General features: G+C 42.3%; 1 protein-coding gene across 3 annotated transcripts in view; it reads left to right on the forward strand.

Moving 5' to 3' along the window:
- Positions 1–18,493: 18,493 nt before the first annotated feature.
- KIF16B (kinesin family member 16B) overlaps positions 18,494–19,239 on the forward strand; it is a 376,655-nt gene continuing 375,909 nt past the window's right edge. For all 3 annotated transcript variants that reach the window (XM_077282562.1, XM_077282563.1, XM_077282561.1), the window contains exon 1: positions 18,494–18,926. In XM_077282562.1, the coding sequence (XP_077138677.1) occupies positions 18,880–18,926 (47 nt within the window). In that variant the 5' untranslated portion in view covers positions 18,494–18,879. The remainder of the gene's footprint in view (positions 18,927–19,239) is intronic.

Genomic DNA, 19,239 nt, shown 5'->3' on the forward strand with positions numbered 1-19,239 from the left:
GGTGAAAAGTGCTTGTTATTTCAGGTCTGGCAATAATAATAGTTAGGGATTTTCATATAAAGCTGCATGATCCGGTCATCAGCCCGTGTGTTTAAGTGCAATAGTCAAGTATCAAGTGCAGTTATCGAGTGCATGGAGGGTGTGGAGATAGATGAATAGTAGGGTGCAGATTCAGAATAATATTTGGAAGGAGGGAACAGGGCAAAGTTAGTTTACCGAGTAGTTGATGTGGTAGGCTTGCTTGAAGAAATGGGTTTCTAAAGTGCGCTTGAATAGGTCAGGGCTAGGTATCAGCCTGATCGTCTGGGGAAGTGCATTCCAGAGAGCTGGCGCAGCACGAGAGAAGTATTGGAGATGGAGGTGCGAGGTTCGGATTAAGGGGGATGTTAGACTTAGGTCATTTGTAGAACGGAGGGCACGTGTAGGGCGATAGACAGAGATGAGAGAGGAGATATAAGGCGGAGCAGAACTGTGGAGAGCTTTGTGGGTGAGAGAGATGAGGTTATACTGGACCCTGTAGCGAATGGGTAGCCAGTGTAATGACTGGCACAAGATGGAGGCATCGGTGAAGCGGCTGGACAGAAATATGACCCTGGCTGCCACATTCAAGATGGATTGGAGAGGAGAAAGTTTGGTAAGAGGGTGACCGATTAGAAAAGAGTTACAGTAGTCCAGACGGGAATGAATAAAAGCGACAGTAAGAGTCTTAGCAGTTTCAAAGGTGAGAAAAGGTCGGATACTGGAGATGTTTTTAAGATGCAGGTGACAAGAGAGAGTGAGTGATCAGATATAGGGAGTAAAAGAAAGTTTGGTGTCGAATATGACCCCAAGACAGCGGGCATGCTGCTTGGGAGTATGGTTGAACCCTCCAGGGTAATTTCAATGTTGGGTAGAGTGAGGTTAGTAGAAGGGAGAAACACAATAAGTTCCGTTTTGGAGAGATTTAGTTTCAGATAGAGGGAGGACATGATGTTAGAGACAGCAGACAGACAATCCTTGGTATTTTGAATTAGGGTAGGGGTGATGTCAGGGGAAGAAGTGTATAATTGGGTGTCGTCTGCTGATTGTTTCTCCAATAAGGGCCAGTGTATAAAGAGAAGAGGAGGGGGCCTAGGACTGAGCCCTCCGGAACCCCGAAAGTAAGGGGACGAGGAGAGGAAGAGGAGCCGGCAATAGTTACAGTGAAGAAGCGGTCAGAGAGGTAGGCGGAGAACTAGGAGAGGGCTGTGTTCTTGAGGCCTATAGAGCGGAGCATAAAGAGGAGGAGCTGATGATCCACAGGGTCGAATGCTGCGGCGAGATCCAGGAGAATCAGCAAGGAGCAATGACCTTTGGATTTAGCTGTTATTAGATCACTAGACTTTAGTGAGGGCAGTTTCAGTGGAGTGTAAAGAGCGGAAACCAGATTGTAAGGGGTCGAGAAGAGAGTTATCAGAGAGATAGCGGATTAGACGGGAGCGGACAAAGCGTTCCAGGAGTTTAGAGATGAAGGAAAGGTTAGAGACAGGTCTGTAGTTAGCAATGCAGTTCGGGTCCAGGGATGGCTTTTTAAGTAAAGGGGTTATGATTGCATGTTTAAATGAGGAGGGAAAGATATCTAAAGAAAGAGAGAGGTTAAATATTTTAGTTAGGTGAGTGGTGACCACTGGTGAGAGAGACTGCAGATGTGAAGGAATGGGGTCACTGTTGCAGGTTGTAGGCTGAGGAGAAGCGAGGAGCTTGGAAACTTCTTCTGAAACAGGCTCAAAGATGTCTAGTGAGCTTGAGGAGTGGCAAGACTTTGTATGGAGTTTATGAAAGGCTGTGTTTTTGCTACTATTTTGGGCTTTATGGTTTATTAAGTAATAAACCACCCTGTGTCTACCTCTGGGGAGCATCTGAGTGAGCTGACCTTCCACAATGGTTTCCTCTGTCTACTGTAAATTCACTGTCAAGATCTATTAAGATATTATTTTTAGTTTATAAGGTTGCTTTTTCTTTTAAACATATTACATACAGTATATTGAAAATGACGAATCAGAATGTGACTAGAGTAATTATTCAGCTTTACAATGTGGACTTAATTTATGTAATATAAAAGCAGCCAAGAAGTATTTGTATGTACATAGATATTAAACAGATAAGTTAGGCTGTGCGTACCTATTCTCTATATCTGTGTACAAGGAATTTTGTCTTGTAACATTTCTCCAGCAATTATTCTTTTTCAGATGTCTTTAAAATTATAAAACAGAAGTCATGTAGCAAATTGTAAAGCAAAGTATCAGTGTTCTGCAGAATGTTATTAAGGTATTAACGTTTATTCTTATATATCCCTATCTCCAGTCATTTTTGTTATCTATGACAATAAGCAATTTTTTTATATTGTACAGAAGTCCATATTGTTTAAACAAGTCAGACCCAGTTTATGAACCACTCAACATCTAATTTTACTGAATTGTGTTATAACCAGTGAAGATGTGATGTTTCTTATATAGACTCCTGTGTAGTTTATAAATCATTATAAGACTTACCCATACATAATGGCACAAACGACAACGACGAAGAATCTAGAGAAAAGGTAGACGGCAGGAGGTATATTAACCCCTTTACCCCCCAAAGGTGGTTTGCACGTTAATGACCAGAATTTTTACAATTCTGACCACTGTCACTTTATGAGGTAATAACTGCAATGTTTCAACAGATCCCAGTGATTCGGAGACTGTTTTTTTGTGACATTTTGTACTTCATGACAGTGGTAACATTTCTTTGATATGACTTGCATTTGTATGTGAAAAAAATGGAAATTTGGCAAAAATTGTGAACATTTCACAATTTCCAAACTTAAAATGTTCATATCAGCATGGTTTTAGAACCAAAATGTTTTTCTGTTAAGAGATTAAAGGGTTAAAAGTTGACAAACAATTTATCATTTTTCCAACAAAATTTACAAAACCTTTTTTAGATACCACATCACATTTGAATTCACTTTGAGGGATCTATATGATAGAAAATACCCAAAAGTGATATCTTTCTAAAAACTGCACCCCTCAAGGTGCTCAAAACCACATTCAAGAAGTTTATTAACTTTTCAGGTGCTTCACAGGAATTTTTGCAATGTGGAAAAAAAATGATCATTTAACTTTTTTTTTCAGAAAAAAATTACTTCACATCCAATATATTTTTTTTATTTTGACAAGAGTAACAGGAAAAAAAGAAACCAAAATGTGTTGATGAATTTCTCCTGAGCATGCCGATACACCACATGAGGGAGAAAACCACTGTTTGTGCGTACAGCAGGACTCGGAAGGGAAGGAGCGCCATTTGACTTTTTGAATGAAAAATTTGCTCGAACAATTGGCGGACACTATGTAGCGCTTGGAGAGCCTCTGATGTGACTAAACATTAAAAATCCCCCACAAGTAATACCTTTTTGGGAACTAGACCCCTCATAAAATTGATCTAGATGTGTGGTAAGCACATTGAACCCTCAGGGGCTTCACAGAACTTTATAACATTGAGCTGTGAAAATAAAAAAAATAAAAAAATTCCCCACAAATGTTTTTAGCCCAAAATTTTGCATTTTCATAAGGGTAACAGGAGAAGTTGTACCATACAATTTGTTGTGTAATTTCTCCTTCTCTGTGTAATTAAGTACGCCGATACCCAATATGAAGGAGAAAACTACTGTTTGGGAGCACGTCAGGGCTCGGAAGGGAAGGAGCGTTATTTGACTTTTTGAATGTAAAATTTCATGGAATCATTAGCGAACGTCATGCCCCATTTGGAGAGCCACTCCTGTGCCACTCTCAGTGGAAACCCCCCACAAGTGACCCCATTTTGGAAGCGACACCCCTCAAGGAACATATTTAGATGTGTGTCACCTTGAAACCCCAGGATGTTTCACAGAAGTTTACAACGCTGACCCGTTTAAATAAAAAAAAATATCACATTTTACCCATAAAAATGTTTTTACGGCCGCCAATTTTGCATTTTCATACGGGTAACAAGAGAAATTGCACCATACAATTTGATGTTCAATTTCTCCGGAGTACGTCGATACCCCATACATGGGGGAATGCTACTTTTGGAGGCACAGTGCAAAGCTCAGAAGGGAAGAGGTGCCATATTAGAGTTCGGATTTTGCTGCAAAGATTTGAAGGTGCCATGTCACATTGGCAGAACCCCTGAGGAACCAGAACAGAAAATCCCTATATGTGAACTCATTTTAGAAACTATTCTCCCCAATAAATTCATCTAAGGGTGCAGTGATCATATTGACCCTAAATGTACCTCAAATAATTTTGTACCATAGAGCAATGAAGAAAGAATAAATTACATTTCATCACTAAAATGTTGTTCTAGCAAAGTTTTTAATTTTTCTAACGGCTAACAGGAATTTTTTTAACAACAAACTGAGGTCCATTTTTTCCTTAGTGCGCCAATATCTTACATGTAATTGGGAAAAAAATTTTTAGGCACAGTGCAAAGCTCTGAAGGCAAATATCGCCAGATTTTACTGTTATGGAGAGCAAAAGAAGAAAGTAATATGCACACAGTGGGATCAACCTAATAAATTTTATTTTTATTATCACAATCCACCATACATAAAGGCAAAAAAAAGGAGACACGAACATTTAAAAACAAAACGGACCTACCCGCATCCCCCCACATGACAATATATAACAAATATACAAGCAGTACACGGAACCCTTGAAAGGCTCGGCAGATGAATACAATGACAAACACATTTATTCAATACAGTGTACTGCCACCTAACAGAGCCCTCATAGACCGTTATCAAAAAATATTATCAAAAATTGAGTCCCAAACAAATGGTTAACACCCCCCAGTCACAAAGCAGGCCTGTAATCAGTCAAGCTGCTATCCACAAAAAAAAATAAAAAATAAAATAAATATAAAACAGAATGACCAAATAGCTAATGCAGCTGAATAGCAGCCTTCCCTAATACTACCACCTACTATAATACTTTACCAACCATACGGTGCAAGTCTCCCAGTCACCAAGGAGTCACTACCCCATCGGTATCCATGGATAAGTTTTAACCTCAAGGCAAGAGTGTAAGCAGTAAGCATACAGACGTGCATGCATAAAAATGAGATTTAGAGGTGAGTAGGGAATAAGGCTGAGACCAGGGGGGTCCAAAAGAAGGGAAAAAGGGGGGGGGGATGGAGGCCCCACGCGTATCGACGCTGCCTAGAGCGTCTTCGTCAGGGGAAGGTAGTGAGGATAACCTCCCAAAGCTGCCTTATATGCATGGAATTTAATCAATAAAGATACCTTACACCTGTGAGGCTGCCGACGGCATCCATATGGCCCATGGATGTGAGGTGCTGGAGAAATCCTTCCTGACATGCGCACAGGAGTGCCGTGGGTGTAGCCGGCATGTCAGCCAATCAGTTCCCACCTGGCATGCATAGACCAAACTGCTTTAGAAAGACCAGCTCCAATTGGTCCAGGAGCGGTGTAAACAATGCGCATGCGCACGAGTCCGGAAAACCAGCGCCAATGCGACGTTACATAGGGTCAGTGTGCGCGCGCCTGGGTTACCATGGAGAGGACGCCCAGGCATGCGCAGTAAAGGTAGAAAATGAATTCATCTATACTGATCCTGAACCTTGTGCGCAAGTGCACCAACTACCCTGGGTTAAAAAAAAAAAAAAAAAAAAACACAGGCATAAAATAAGGAGTCCATGAAGTACTTATCTCATCACAAACAGTCTGGTACCACATCCACATCATGCACCCTACACATGTTATATTGGTGCACTGAATTGCGCACATAGTCCATCTAAATCGCCCAACATGTTGCGCACACACTATAATCAAAGGCCACATTGCTGCCTACACCTATATAGTAACCAAGGATGTTATTTGGTGGGGGCCCACCACAAATACGCAATACACATATGGGCTTAGATAGTTATCTTGTGGGCAAATATACATAGCCCAGAATCAACACCCTTTTAGCATATCCCTCATACGATGTTTTTTAGAACAGGTGTTAACCATTTGTTTGGGACTCAATTTTTGATAATATTTTTTGATAACGGTCTATGAGGGCTCTGTTAGGTGGCAGTACACTGTATTGAATAAATGTGTTTGTCATTGTATTCATCTGCCGAGCCTTTCAAGGGTTCCGTGTACTGCTTGTATATTTGTTATATATTGTCATGTGGGGGGATGCGGGTAGGTCCGTTTTGTTTTTAAATGCTTTTAAATGTTCGTTTCTCCCTTTTTTTGCCTTTATGTATGGTGGATTGTGATAATAAAAATAAAATTTATTAGGTTGATCCCACTGTGTGCATATTACTTTCTTCTTTTGTTCTCTTGGTACTTTATATATGCATGTGGTTGATCCCTTTAGTATTTATTGTGTGCGGTGCCCGCCTTTTTGTGTTTTTTCAATTGCTTGTTGTATACCTGGTGTAAGTTTTTTGACCAGGGTTTCTTGGCGGTGGCACGCCTGTGTATATTCAAATGGATTTGGAGGCCCGTGAGGCAGCTTGGCGGGACCAGGCCTCGGATGTTTTTGGTGTTGGGGGTGATGTGGCAGGTGCCGTTGCAGAGCATGATGAGGGGTTCTCTAAAATATGTAATGAGATCACTTATTTACACAAGTCGCTAACTAAGGTCTGGTGGAACACAAAGAGCCTGGGAGAATATAAAAGGCTGGGCCTGGTTCCCAGGGGATTGCGGGTACAGATCTTCCCTGCTTGGGAAGTGGACCCCACATTCAAGAGAACCTGGGAAAATGGTTTATCTAGGTGTTCCACCATACTAATAGATATGTTGTTGGAACATGACCGTGCCCTTTTGACCCGGTTTAGGGATGACATCAAATTGAAGGAAGGAAAGCTACAGGCCTTTGATTTACAGAGCCAGGTTACTCCCTTTAAGCAGCGCCTTAAAACCTCCATTGATATTTTTGAAAAGGAGGTAATTAAAGGCAAAAGACACAAATTTCAAAGAGGTAAGCTGGACTTTGACAATCTGAGAGCTTACAGATGGTCACACCATGGCAATAGAAGGGTAGCTTTGACAACGCAGGGGGACAGAGCACAAGCCGAACAAATTGAACCCGTATCCAGTGATTTTTTGTCATCAGACATAAGCGACCAAGAAGGCGGAGGAGGAGGGGGAGGCGTAGGTGCCCCCAATCTAAGATCAAGGGGGGGACCCCTCCAGGACTGGACAGTGGGTCGTAAGAAAACCACGAGGAAGAACAACAGGAGATTCTAGCACAGGATGATGCACGGGAGAATGGGCCAGGTAAGTTACAAATTGTCAATTTGTCAACTTACTCTTTGTCACCGGGAGAGATTTCTTTACTCTCCAAGGGATTGTCTTTTTCCCCTACCAATTCACTTAACAAATTTGAGCTTACGAAAGATCTGTACCTATTTTGTAGGCAACTTATGTTCAAATTACTTTATCACAAACCGTCAGTGATTGATACCATGCCAGATGAGGACAGACAAGTGTTCCGTGATTTGTTGGAGCTCCTTGATGAGAGTGAAGGGGGTGATGGTAAGTCTCGGAGGTTTACGGGGCGAATTCCGTCCCAGGCCTCACCTCTCTTTTCCCTTTTCCCAGTGATACAAATTTTTTTTGAAACTGCTAGCAGGGATATTCATAATCTCAAAATAAGGAATTTGGGGACTAAAAATCTTACCCGGGAGGAGGCATACTGTTTGAAACATCTCAAAAGACAGGATTATTTTGTCATCAAGGAGGCTGACAAAGGGGGCAATATTGTTATCTGGCCCAAGGATATGTACGTGGCTGAGGCTAAGAGGCAATTATTAAACACTTCTCATTATCAGGTCCTACCCTCGGATCCCACGGACGTCTTTAAGAAACATCTTGATGGACTGGTCTTGACCGCTTATGGCTTGGGAATTATCAACAAGAGAGAAAAGGATTTCTTGATTATTGAGACGCCTAAAGTGCCCACGTACTATATGCTCCCCAAAGTGCACAAGGGTCTGGATAACCCCCCAGGTAGGCCCATTATATCAGGGATTGGGGGGTTATTTGAGAGGCCGTGTATATATTTGGATCACTTCCTGCAACCCCTGGTCCTCTCTTTAAGATCATATATTCGGGACTCCATGCATTTGATTGAAAGGATTGGTGGGTTGGAAATACCAGGGGACACTTTGATTGTCACACTTGACGTAGAGTCCCTGTATACCAGCATTGACCATAAGCTGGGATTGGGGGCAGTTATGTACTTCCTGGACAAAAAATCGAGCAGGGACAGGGATCATGATTGCTTTGTACTGGACTTACTTAGGGTGATCTTGGAAAAAAAATACTTTACGTTTGATCGCACCTTCTATAAACAGGCGTCTGGCACCGCTATGGGTGCCAGGTGCGCACCATCGTATGCAAATCTTTACATGGGGTGGTGGGAGGAGACTCATGTATATGAGCTCCAACAGTTCTGTGAGCATGTGCTAGAATGGCATAGGTTTATTGACGATGTTTTGTTCTTCTGGGCTGGGACCCTGGATGCATGCAATGACTTTATTGATTTGCTTAACAGGAACCCATGGAACATCAAACTTACGTCCAAGGTATCTCCTATTACTGTGGATTTTCTGGACTTAAACATCATTATGAAGGACAATCGCATCACTACGAACCTACACAGGAAAGAGACGGCTACCAATAGCCTGCTTCATTATGGCAGTGCGCATCCAGCTCATCTTCGTAACAGCATACCCAAAGGGCAGTTCCTGAGGGTTAAGAGGAACTGTTCGGCTGAGGAGGACTTCCGGATGGAATCAAAGAAACTTACTGATAGGTTTCAAGCCAGGGGGTATCCACGGAGTGATTTCACGAGCGTTCCAACACTCCCAGCAATGTGAGCGTGAGGAAATATTGAAACCTAGACAGAAGACTGCACAGACATTTGATTTAATCACTGTATACCATAATCAATGGGGGGATGTGCACGAGATCCTCAAGAAAAATTGGAATATTTTGCTCACAGAATCCAAACTCCATCCTTGGCTGGCCCCTACCCCCAGAATGGTGGCTAGGAGATCGCGAAATCTTAAGGACGAATTGGTGTCTAGCCACTTTAAACGGGCATGTGTTAAGAGCGGCAATTGTGGCCGCATTCTTGGCTCCTATCCGTGTGGGGGGTGCAACGTGTGCAGTTTTATGATATCTGATACTGGTGTAGCACTCCCACACATTCCTGAAAGGATTGAGCCACCGGCGTATTTCAACTGTCGCACCAAGAACTTGGTGTATGCCCTGATATGTGGGTGCCCGAAAATTTATGTGGGGTACACGACACAGGAGCTAAGGCGCCGGGTGCAGCAACACCTGTCTAGTATCAACACGGCCAAGAGGGATTGGGGGAAGGGGAAGAAACTCTCATCGGTGGCAGAACATTTTCTTCAGGAGCATGGGGGCTCTGCTGGAAGCTTGAGGGTTATGGGGCTGGAGGGGGTGAAGCTTGATATAAGGGGTGGTAATATTACATTGGATTTATATAGGAGAGAGTCCAAGTGGATCTATAATCTTAATAGTCGGGCTCCGGTAGGAATCAATGAGGAGCTTCTTTTTACTGGCTTCTACAAACAGGTTTAGCCTCACAAATGTAATTCCTCCCTATGTCTCTCCTCCCTCTGTTGATTCCCCCTCCATTCCCCCTCCTTTCCTGGCTTTTTGTCCCGTGATCTTACATGGCCCTCCTTTCCCTTGATCTCAAGTGGGTGGTGTTCTGAAATGGGGGATTTTCCAGTGACTTATTTGCATTTAGCACTTTAGAACAAGAATAAAGGTGGTTTTTTAGCAAAAGAGTTGCAGTGTCCTCTCGCAATTTATATAAAAAAAATATGTATTTTTTTTTTTTTTTTTGTGACGGGGACTTTTTTATCCTCTAGGTACATTTGCCCTTAATTAATTTTGGTTCTAAAAAACATCGTATGAGGGATATGCTAAAAGGGTGTTGATTCTGGGCTATGTATATTTGCCCACAAGATAACTATCTAAACCCATATGTGTATTGCGTATTTGTGGTGGGCCCCCACCAAATAACATCCTTGGTTACTATATAGGTGTAGGCAGCAATGTGGCCTTTGATTATAGTATGTGCGCAACATGTTCGGCGATTTAGATGGACTATGTGCGCAATTCAGTACACCAATATAACATGTGTAGGGTGCATGATGTGGATGTGGTACCAGACTGTTTGTGATTAGATAAGTACTTCATGGACTCCTTATTTTATGCCTGTGGTTTTTTGTTTTTTTTTAACCCAGGGTAGTTGGTGCACTTTCGCACAAGGTTCAGGATCAGTATAGATGAATTCATTTTCTACCTTTACTGCGCATGCCTGGGCGTCCTCTCCATGGTAACCCAGGCGCGCACCCACACTGACCCTATGTAACGTCGCATTGGCGCTGGTTTTCCGGACCTGTGCGCGTGCGCATTGTTTACAACGCTCCTGGACCAATTGGAGCTGGTCTTTCTAAAGCAGTTTGGTCTATGCATGCCAGGTGGGAACTGATTGGCTGACATGCCGGCTACACCCACGGCACTCCTGTTCGCATGTCAGGAAGGATTTCTCCAGCACCTCACATCCATGGGCCATATGGATGCCGTCGGCAGCCTCACAGGTGTAAGGTATCTTTATTGATTAAATTCCATGCATATAAGGCAGCTTTGGGAGGTTATCCTCACTACCTTCCCCTGACGAAGACGCTCTAGGCAGCGTCGATACGCGTGGGGCCTCCATCCCCCCCCCCTTTTTTCCCTTCTTTTGGACCCCCCTGGTCTCGGCCTTACACGTCTGTATGCTTACTTCTTACACTCTTGCCTTGAGGTTAAAACTTATCCATGGATACCGATGGGGTAGTGACTCCTTGGTGACTGGGAGACTTGCACCGTATGGTTGGTAAAGTATTATAGTAGGTGGTAGTATTAGGGAAGGGTGCTATTCAGCTGCATTAGCTATTTGGTCATTCTGTTTTATATTTAATTTTTTTTTTTTTTTTTTGGTGGATAGCAGCTTGACTGATTACAGGCCTGCTTTGTGACTGGGGGGTGTTAACCATTTGTTTGGGACTCAATTTTTTATAATATTTTTTGATAACGGTCTATGAGGGCTCTGTTAGGTGGCAGTACACTGTATTGAATAAATGTGTTTGTCATTGTATTCATCTGCCGAGCCTTTCAGGGGTTCCGTGTACTGCTTGTATATTTGTTATATATTGTCATGTGGGGGGATGCGGGTAGGTCCGTTTTGTTTTTAAATGCTTTTAAATGTTCGTTTCTCCCTTTTTCTGCCTTTATGTATTGTGGATTGTGATAATAAAAATAAAATTTATTAGGTTGATCCCACTGTGTGCATATTACTTTCTTCTTTTGTTCTCTTGGTACTTTATATATGCATGTGGTTGATCTCTTTAGTATTTATTGTGTGCGGTGCCCGCCTTTTTGTGTTTTTTCATTTTACTGTTATGGTTTGCAGGTGTTATGACCAACTAGGAGAGCCCATGAGGTGCCAAAACAGCAGAAGCCCAATAAGTGACCCCATTTTATAAACTACACCTCTGAATGAATTCACCTAGGGGCGCAGTGATCATATTGACACCACGTGTCACAGAATTTAATACCATTGGGCAGTGAAGAAAAAATAACTACATTTTTATACGAAAATTATGCCAGGCCCGTGCTTCTGGAGACATGCACCCGTAACTTAGGTGGGCTCTCATCGCTACAGAAATGCCAAATATGTGGAAGTTATATGTGGTTTAGGTACACAGTGGGGCTCAGAAGTAAGGGGGGCATTTGGCTTTAAGAGCTCATAAGTTGCGGAATTTCTTTTGAAGGGTGACTAGATATTTCACTTCTCCAGAGGCTTTGTACTACCAGCAACGTGGAAACCCTCTATATTCCCGTTAACAGATGACAGTCCTGAGTGGATACTTGCTTTTTTGTGGTTGAGCTGAAGCCTTTATTGGGAACATTTTACATAATGTTTGGGATCACATTTATCCGGCGCTCTATGCTGACCACTTACTTTGGGGCTTCCATCCAAATCTCTGAGTGACGTGATTCAGATGAAACCCCGAGGGATCCATTCACTATGAGGCAGCAGAGTTACTCTGGACTCCGTCTGACCTCTGTTCAACAGTGTTCTTCTTTTCAGAAGTGCACAAAACAGAGGCCGACAGCACGTTTATGCAATCCTAAAAAAGATGGACACCACTGGATCACAGGTCAGATGGCGTCCACAGTGCCTCCATCTGCCACATTATAGGGAATCTTCCACCAGAGTTTCCATCTAAATCACGTATTTCAGAGATTTACACGGAAACCCCGGTGTAAGCACTCAGCGCAGGGTAAATGTGCACCGAGCCTTACTGCGATCTTTGGGAGGCTAAATGAAAAAATCAACAGTAGGTGAAGAATTCTTTAACTTTACGCCGTTCCTTATGCAGTTTAAGAGATTCGGCGACTTTATTCTTAGGGTCGGTGAGATTACAGCGATACCAGATTTATATCAGGTTTTTATCTTTGACTGCTGTCACACACTAAATGACGCTTTGTATTCCAAAAAGTAGTTTTTGCATCACATTATGTTGAGAGCTTAATTATTTTTCCATATTTTGGCCCACAGAGCCATGTGAGGTCTTGTTTTGTTGTGAGACGAGTTGGCATTCTTATTGGTACCATTTTCAGACACGATATTTTTTGATCGCTCTCTATTCCGATATTTGGAAGGCAGAATGAAAAAAAAAACAGCAATTCAGGCAATTTTTTTTTTTTTTTTGGGGGGGGGTATGTTTTCCACGTGTGATAAAATTGATTCTTCGGGTCAGTGTGATTACAGCGATAACCCATTTATATTGTTTTTTTTATGTTTTGGCACTTTTACATAAAAACTGTTATAGAAAAAATAATTATTTTTGCATTGCTTTATTCTGAGAGCTATAACTTTTTTATTTGTCCGCTGGTGGAGTTGTATGGCAGCTTGGTTTTTGCAGGAAAAGATGACGTTTTCAGTGGTACCATGTTTCTTTATATCGGTCTTATTAATCACGTTTTACTCCACTTTAATGTTCGGAAGTATGATGATAAAGCATTGGTTTTGTTTATGGTGTTCACTAAAGAGGTTAACTAGCGGGACAGTTTTATAGGGCAGGTCGTTCCGGACACGGCAATACCAAATATATGTACTTTGTTTATTTTTTTTTCATACAAATATTTAACTTTTTTTTTTTACTTTTTTACTTTGTCCCACAGTGGGACTATACATTTTTGCAGGCTAATCGCTTGTATAGCATGGGGATGCAACAGCACTTCTGTGTTTCTTTACAGCTACATATCATTGCTATACTTTATTATCACCTCTTTGTCCATTTACATTCCCACCGAGGAGTACAATCCTGACTTTCATTAACATCCATTTATTAGCAGTGGTCGCCTTTAACTAGTTATCAGACAATTAAGATTTTATTTAGTTTACAAAGTCTCTCACACTTATTATATAACAGTGATCCCTCTAATGAATGTTTACTCTTGATGCTGGTGTGCATGCCCAGTGGCGTCCGGACCTGTCGTCATCGATGGTGTCTGATGCCTGCTCGTGCGTCGCCATCTCCGCTCAAGTGATCCACATGCGCGTGGATCTGTGATGCAGCGGACATCCCGCCTACATTGCCGCCCTCGGTGATGACACGGTCCTGGCTTCGTCAGTGCGGCATCCGCAAATCAACAGCCTTTTCTGCTGGGATGATTTTGTTAAATGCATCTGTATTGGCATTTCAGTTTATCCATTGCACACTTATTGGTATATTTGCCTTGGGCGCATTTATCTAACACATGCTAATCTATGCAGTATGATTGGAAAATGGGGATTTATAAGCTGGTTGCCATGATGCCACTCCCCTTGATAAAGGCACACTGCCGAAAACCGCAGAGGGGCAGTGACACCATCGCATTGGCTCAGGTAATCATTTAACATTTCTCTATCTATACTATTTGCCCTATTAACTCTTTCAGCACTTTATACAACCCATTGTTCTACTTTAGATGTGCAGTTTATATGAATCTGGGTATGTGTTATTTATAAGTGTTTATGTATTCCTGGTGCATTTAATTTTCTATGAGTCTGATTACTCCTGTTTGCCTGCCATTCCGTGGTGCCACTCAGTTTTGGCTCATTACCATGCACCTTTGTGGTTCACTTAATTTTTTATATTTTTAACATTTTTATATAATTAAATATTAAAGATTATGTTTTAACCAATTCCTGGAGCACCTTTTCTCTATTTGTTCTTTCTCTATAATATTTGCATTTATATTTTTTCTTCAATATGTCCTATTATGTGCTATAGTTATCTCAATACTGTGCTATTTCCTACTAAGACATTATCTATTTCCTAATTATATCAAGGATTTATATTTGTTCTCTCACTTTTTTGCTGTGTATTTTCATAGAAGTATTAATCTCTGGTGATTATGGACTTTAAAGCCAGGGATAGTGTCTGGCAAACTCAAGTGGCCCAGTTGTTTAGTGGTGAATCTGCATGTACGGGGTCGAGTGAACAGAGGGATATGGGCATTTTGCAATAAAAAATCCAGGAATTTACAGGAACTGGAGGCTTTTAGCCACGAGTAAGCAGCTTTACCATCTGAGAAAATAAAAAACCTGATCCACAACTACCATAAAAGACTTCAAGCTGTCATTGATGTGAGAGGGAGCAATACACGGTATTAAGAAATGGCTTACAACTGGCAAAGAGACAGCTGCAGAGAAGAATAACTTTTTTTGTTCTAAAAATGGCAAAGCACTACTCGTATAGACATGGCTGCATAGTGCAAATGAGAATAAGGATGATCCCTATGACATCCCTTCAGATATTTGTAGGCAGCTATTAAGTCTCCTCTTAGCCGTTTTTTTTTGCAAGCTAAACATTCCCAGAACCTTTAACCGTTCCTCGTAGGACATACTTTGAGTAACATCCTGTAGCTCTTCTCTGAACTTGTTCCAGTTTTTTATGTCTTTTTTAAAATGAGGTGCACAGAACTGGACACAGCAATAAAGACGAGGTCTGATGAAGGAGGAGTAGAGGGAAATTATTACTTCACGTGATCTAGGCTCTGTGCTTCTCTTCTTCTTTCAATGATCTTTTTATTAAATAATATGCAATATTACAAATGAGCTTTGAGCGAACAAAAAGAAATATTGACATATTAAGTATATTATTACATCCATTCACATACAACTTAAGAATGTCAGATAATAAAAGAAGAACTGTATCTAGTAAGTGATAGGAAGATAATGTAGGCTAGGAGGACGAGAAAGAAAAAAAAGGTAAGAATAAGGGGACTCAGGTGGGGAAGGAAATGGGTGTAGGGTAGGGAGGGGCGGAGGAAGGGGGACAGAAGGGTGGGCACCAAGGGTGAGTTCATTTAGCTGATACTGAACTTAAAAAGGTTAATTGAGATCTGAATTGAGTCCATGGAGACCAGACGTTAAGAAATCTGCTGTGAGTATTATTGACTCTTGCCGCTAATTTCTCCACGTAGTATAACTGATCTATTTTAAGGTAAAGTTGTTGGATGGTGGGCGTAATAGTTGAGTTCCATATAGATGGGATTAGCGTTTTCCCGGCTGCTAGAACATATTGAGCTAATTTTGAAGCTTTGCTATCTTGAGGCCAAATCGGAAGATTCAAAAAAAGGATCTCTGGCTTCAGTGTTACACGTTTACCCAAAAGTGTAAATATGACTTGGGATACTTCTTTCCAGAAAGGACAGATCTGTGGGCATGTCCACCAGATATGAAAATAGCTTCCTTCATTGGTCCCACATCTCCAGCAACTATTAGATGAGGCTCTGTGCCATTTATGTATCTGTTTGGGGGTGACATACCATCTTGTAATAATTTTGTAAGAGTTCTCCTGTATGCGGACGCAATTTGAGGGCCCATGAGAATTTTTATAGATATACTTGATGTGTTGCTCAGTTAGAGGGATCCCTATGTCCTTTTCCCAGTGGGCTAAGTATGCTCGTTTCAAGGGTGTATCTATGGTTAATAAGGTTTGGTAAATCGTTGAAAGAATTTTTCGAGGGGGTTCAAATCTGGCACAGAGGACCTCAAAGGGAGTTAATAATCTGTACAAATCAATTGGCCGGTTTGGTGGAGAGAAAAGATGGGCCAATTTCCCATGTTGAAGAAAGGTGAGGCCCGATAAGCCTGGGATTTTACGTAGGTCATGTAATGGGAGAAGTGATCCATCTTCAAACAATTGCTCAATTGATATATGGGCAGCGGATATGGGGAGAGTGTCTATCAAATCAGAGACTCTGGTCAATGGGGAGAAGGATGGAGCCAGGATTTCACCCCACTTCTTCCAGATTTTTAAGGTAGCTAGCGTAAAATTGTTTTTATGGTCCTTAAGATTTAGTATTTTATTGCGGTTTAATAAGATAGAGCGCAGTGGCATGGGAGACATTGCTTCCTCTACTTGAAGCCATTGTTGTTTCCCTTTATCATTTCTGATCCAGTGGATCGTTCTAGCTAGGTGAGAGGCTTGATAGTATTTGACAATGTCTGGGGCACCCATGCCACGTTTGTCTTTCGGTAGGGTGAGGGTTTGGAAATTAATGCGGGGTTTACATTTTTGCCATATATATTTAAAAAATAATGAGTGGGGCTCTGTGCTTCTCTTAATACATCCTAGAACTGTTTGCCTTTTTTGCTGTGGCATCACACTGTTGAATCATGTGCAGTCTGTGATCTATTAGTATACCCGTCTTTTTATCACTTGCTATTGGTTAATTCTATTCCTCCTATTCTTCTGCAGAATATTTACAAGTGAAACCACTCTTTAAGGTCACTGTCACTCATGTTTATGGGGATCTTGTTCATGCCTTGTCAATCATATATGTACATCAATGTGAGTCGCTCATGATATTGTACCTACTGAAACCATTGCCTTCATTAGAATAAGTAAAACTTTTTTAGGGAGTTTTTGTTTTTTTGAAGAGTTTTTTTAGCAGCTCTGATTTGACAGAGTCAAGTTTGGAAAGGATTCCATATGAATCCACTTCAAACAAGTGACATGCACTTTCTTTTATTCAACCATTCTTCACAACCTTTTCATGAAAAAATAAAATGCTCCAAAAAATTTCCATTTCCCATAGAAATGAGATTCAGATTCACCCCCCAAAAATGTCCATGTGAACATAGCCTAAATATGTTGCAACATATGAAAGGCAGTTTCTTTGGCACAAACTGCACTAGCATACTGGCGCATTTTAGGATGATTAGTTATTATGGTTTACTCTATAAAGACACCCTATGCTGGATTAACACATTGCTTGTTTCTGTAAATTTAGTTGAAATGTCGGCTCTGAATTTCCGCGACAATGTACAGTAGATGACATGGGTGGAATCAGTGGCTAACCCATATCTGAAGCTGCATGTCCCACAACAGAGAGCTGCTTTGTAACAGCAGCCTCCTCTCTGGCCACCATGTAATATAATATCTCCTCTACAATTCATAGAGGTAATTTATGAGCTGCAGTAAAAAAAAAAGAATTTTATGTGCATGTCTTCTCAGAATACCACGCCACATTTTGCCCCTGGATGCCGGAGCTCAGTCTTCCCCCGATGATAAGGATAGGGGGCCGTGCTGCTTTCTGAGGCGCCTAGGTATTTGGCAACTTTCTGTGAGTCTGGGAACTCTCCATTACTTGGGAATGTCTCGGAGATTTGGCGAGTTCGCTTTATACCCCATATGCCCCTCTATTATGTACAGTACCCTCAAATTAAAGGGGTTGTCTGCCCCAGCCGTCCATATGCTCCTCTATTATGTACAGTGCCCTCGAAATAAAGGGGTTGTCTGCCCCAGCCGAACATGGCGTATCTACGGAACCAGCTTTAATATGTAACAGGCGCTTCTGGGACCGCAAAGTATATTCAGACTAGGGGCGCTTGATCCGATAGACGCCCCAGCCGCCTGAGGTAGTCGCACACGCGCCATTGTTTACAGCGGCTCAGAGACTGTTGCCCATAGCAACCGATAAAGTTCCCGGTTATTTTACAGCCCTCTGAGGTGAGGTGGGATGTGATTGGTTGCCACGGGCTGTAATACACCGCCTTCTGCATGCACAGATTGGCGGGAATGTCGTATCATTAATTATATATCATTTGTCCGTGCGGTGGAGGCGCCGAGCTGTGGGTTCCCGTGTGCTGTGGGTCACTGAGTTGCCTCCTGTCTACTCTATACGTTTTCCCAGTGACAGTGACCCACCACAGCCTCACACCTCCGCGCCTAGAGCATGTCTGTCTAGCGCATGACTACTAGTATCCGTTTTTGCCTGTCACTATGACCCTGCGTTGAATGCTGGACCTTGTGGTCCAGAGGTTCGTCCGGTGCTAAAGTTTCTATGGAAGTAAAACTACACTTCCCACAAAGCACTGCAGGCGGCGTCACGTGACTTATCAGTCCTCTGGGTGACGTCATGAGAGTGAGTTATTGGGGGAGGAGCCATCGCCCCTTTGCTGCTGCTCTGCTCGGTGCCTTTCCGTGCAGCCTGTCAGTGTCAGCCCTGTCTGACAGCCGGGGAGCTTCAGTGCAGCAGCTGCGCATAGCCTGGGAAAACAAAGCAATGTGGCAACAGTGAAGCATGCTGAGAGTGCAACAGGGGCCACTCACCACTCTGCCCAGCAGGCTCCAGCAGTGCCAGCTTATTACTGGGGCTGATAAGTGCTCTGTGCCCTCTCCCTGCTACATGCCAGTCACCCTGACCTACTTGTAGGGGGCTCCTGTGTCCTGAACTGAACTTTGCTGGGGCTTGTGGTGCTCATCAGTGAGCCCGGCACGTCACAGGCATGAGACATGGCGTCCGTCAAGGTGGCAGTGCGAGTGCGTCCGATGAACCGCAGGTAAGAACCGCGTGGAAACCGTCGAGGACGACGACATTGTTCCCGTATGTTGCTCCTTAGTTTATTATATTTTATCAAAATATTATATTTTTCAATTTCTTCTTTGGCCGCGTTCACACACAGATTTCTGTAGCGGATCCGCTGAAAAACCCTCCTCAAAATGCCTCCTGTTCATTTCTATGAGTGATCCACTTGACTGTTCATATGAGTAGTTTTCTGAGCTTATTTTTTGCCTCCTGAAGAGGTTTAAAAAAAAAAAAGCTTGTGTCATCCTGATTGAATTTGCTCCAAACTAGGCACTGTCCAATATACA

The sequence above is a fragment of the Ranitomeya variabilis genome, chromosome 2 (genome assembly GCF_051348905.1).
Source record: "Ranitomeya variabilis isolate aRanVar5 chromosome 2, aRanVar5.hap1, whole genome shotgun sequence".
Lineage (NCBI taxonomy): Eukaryota > Metazoa > Chordata > Amphibia > Anura > Dendrobatidae > Ranitomeya > Ranitomeya variabilis.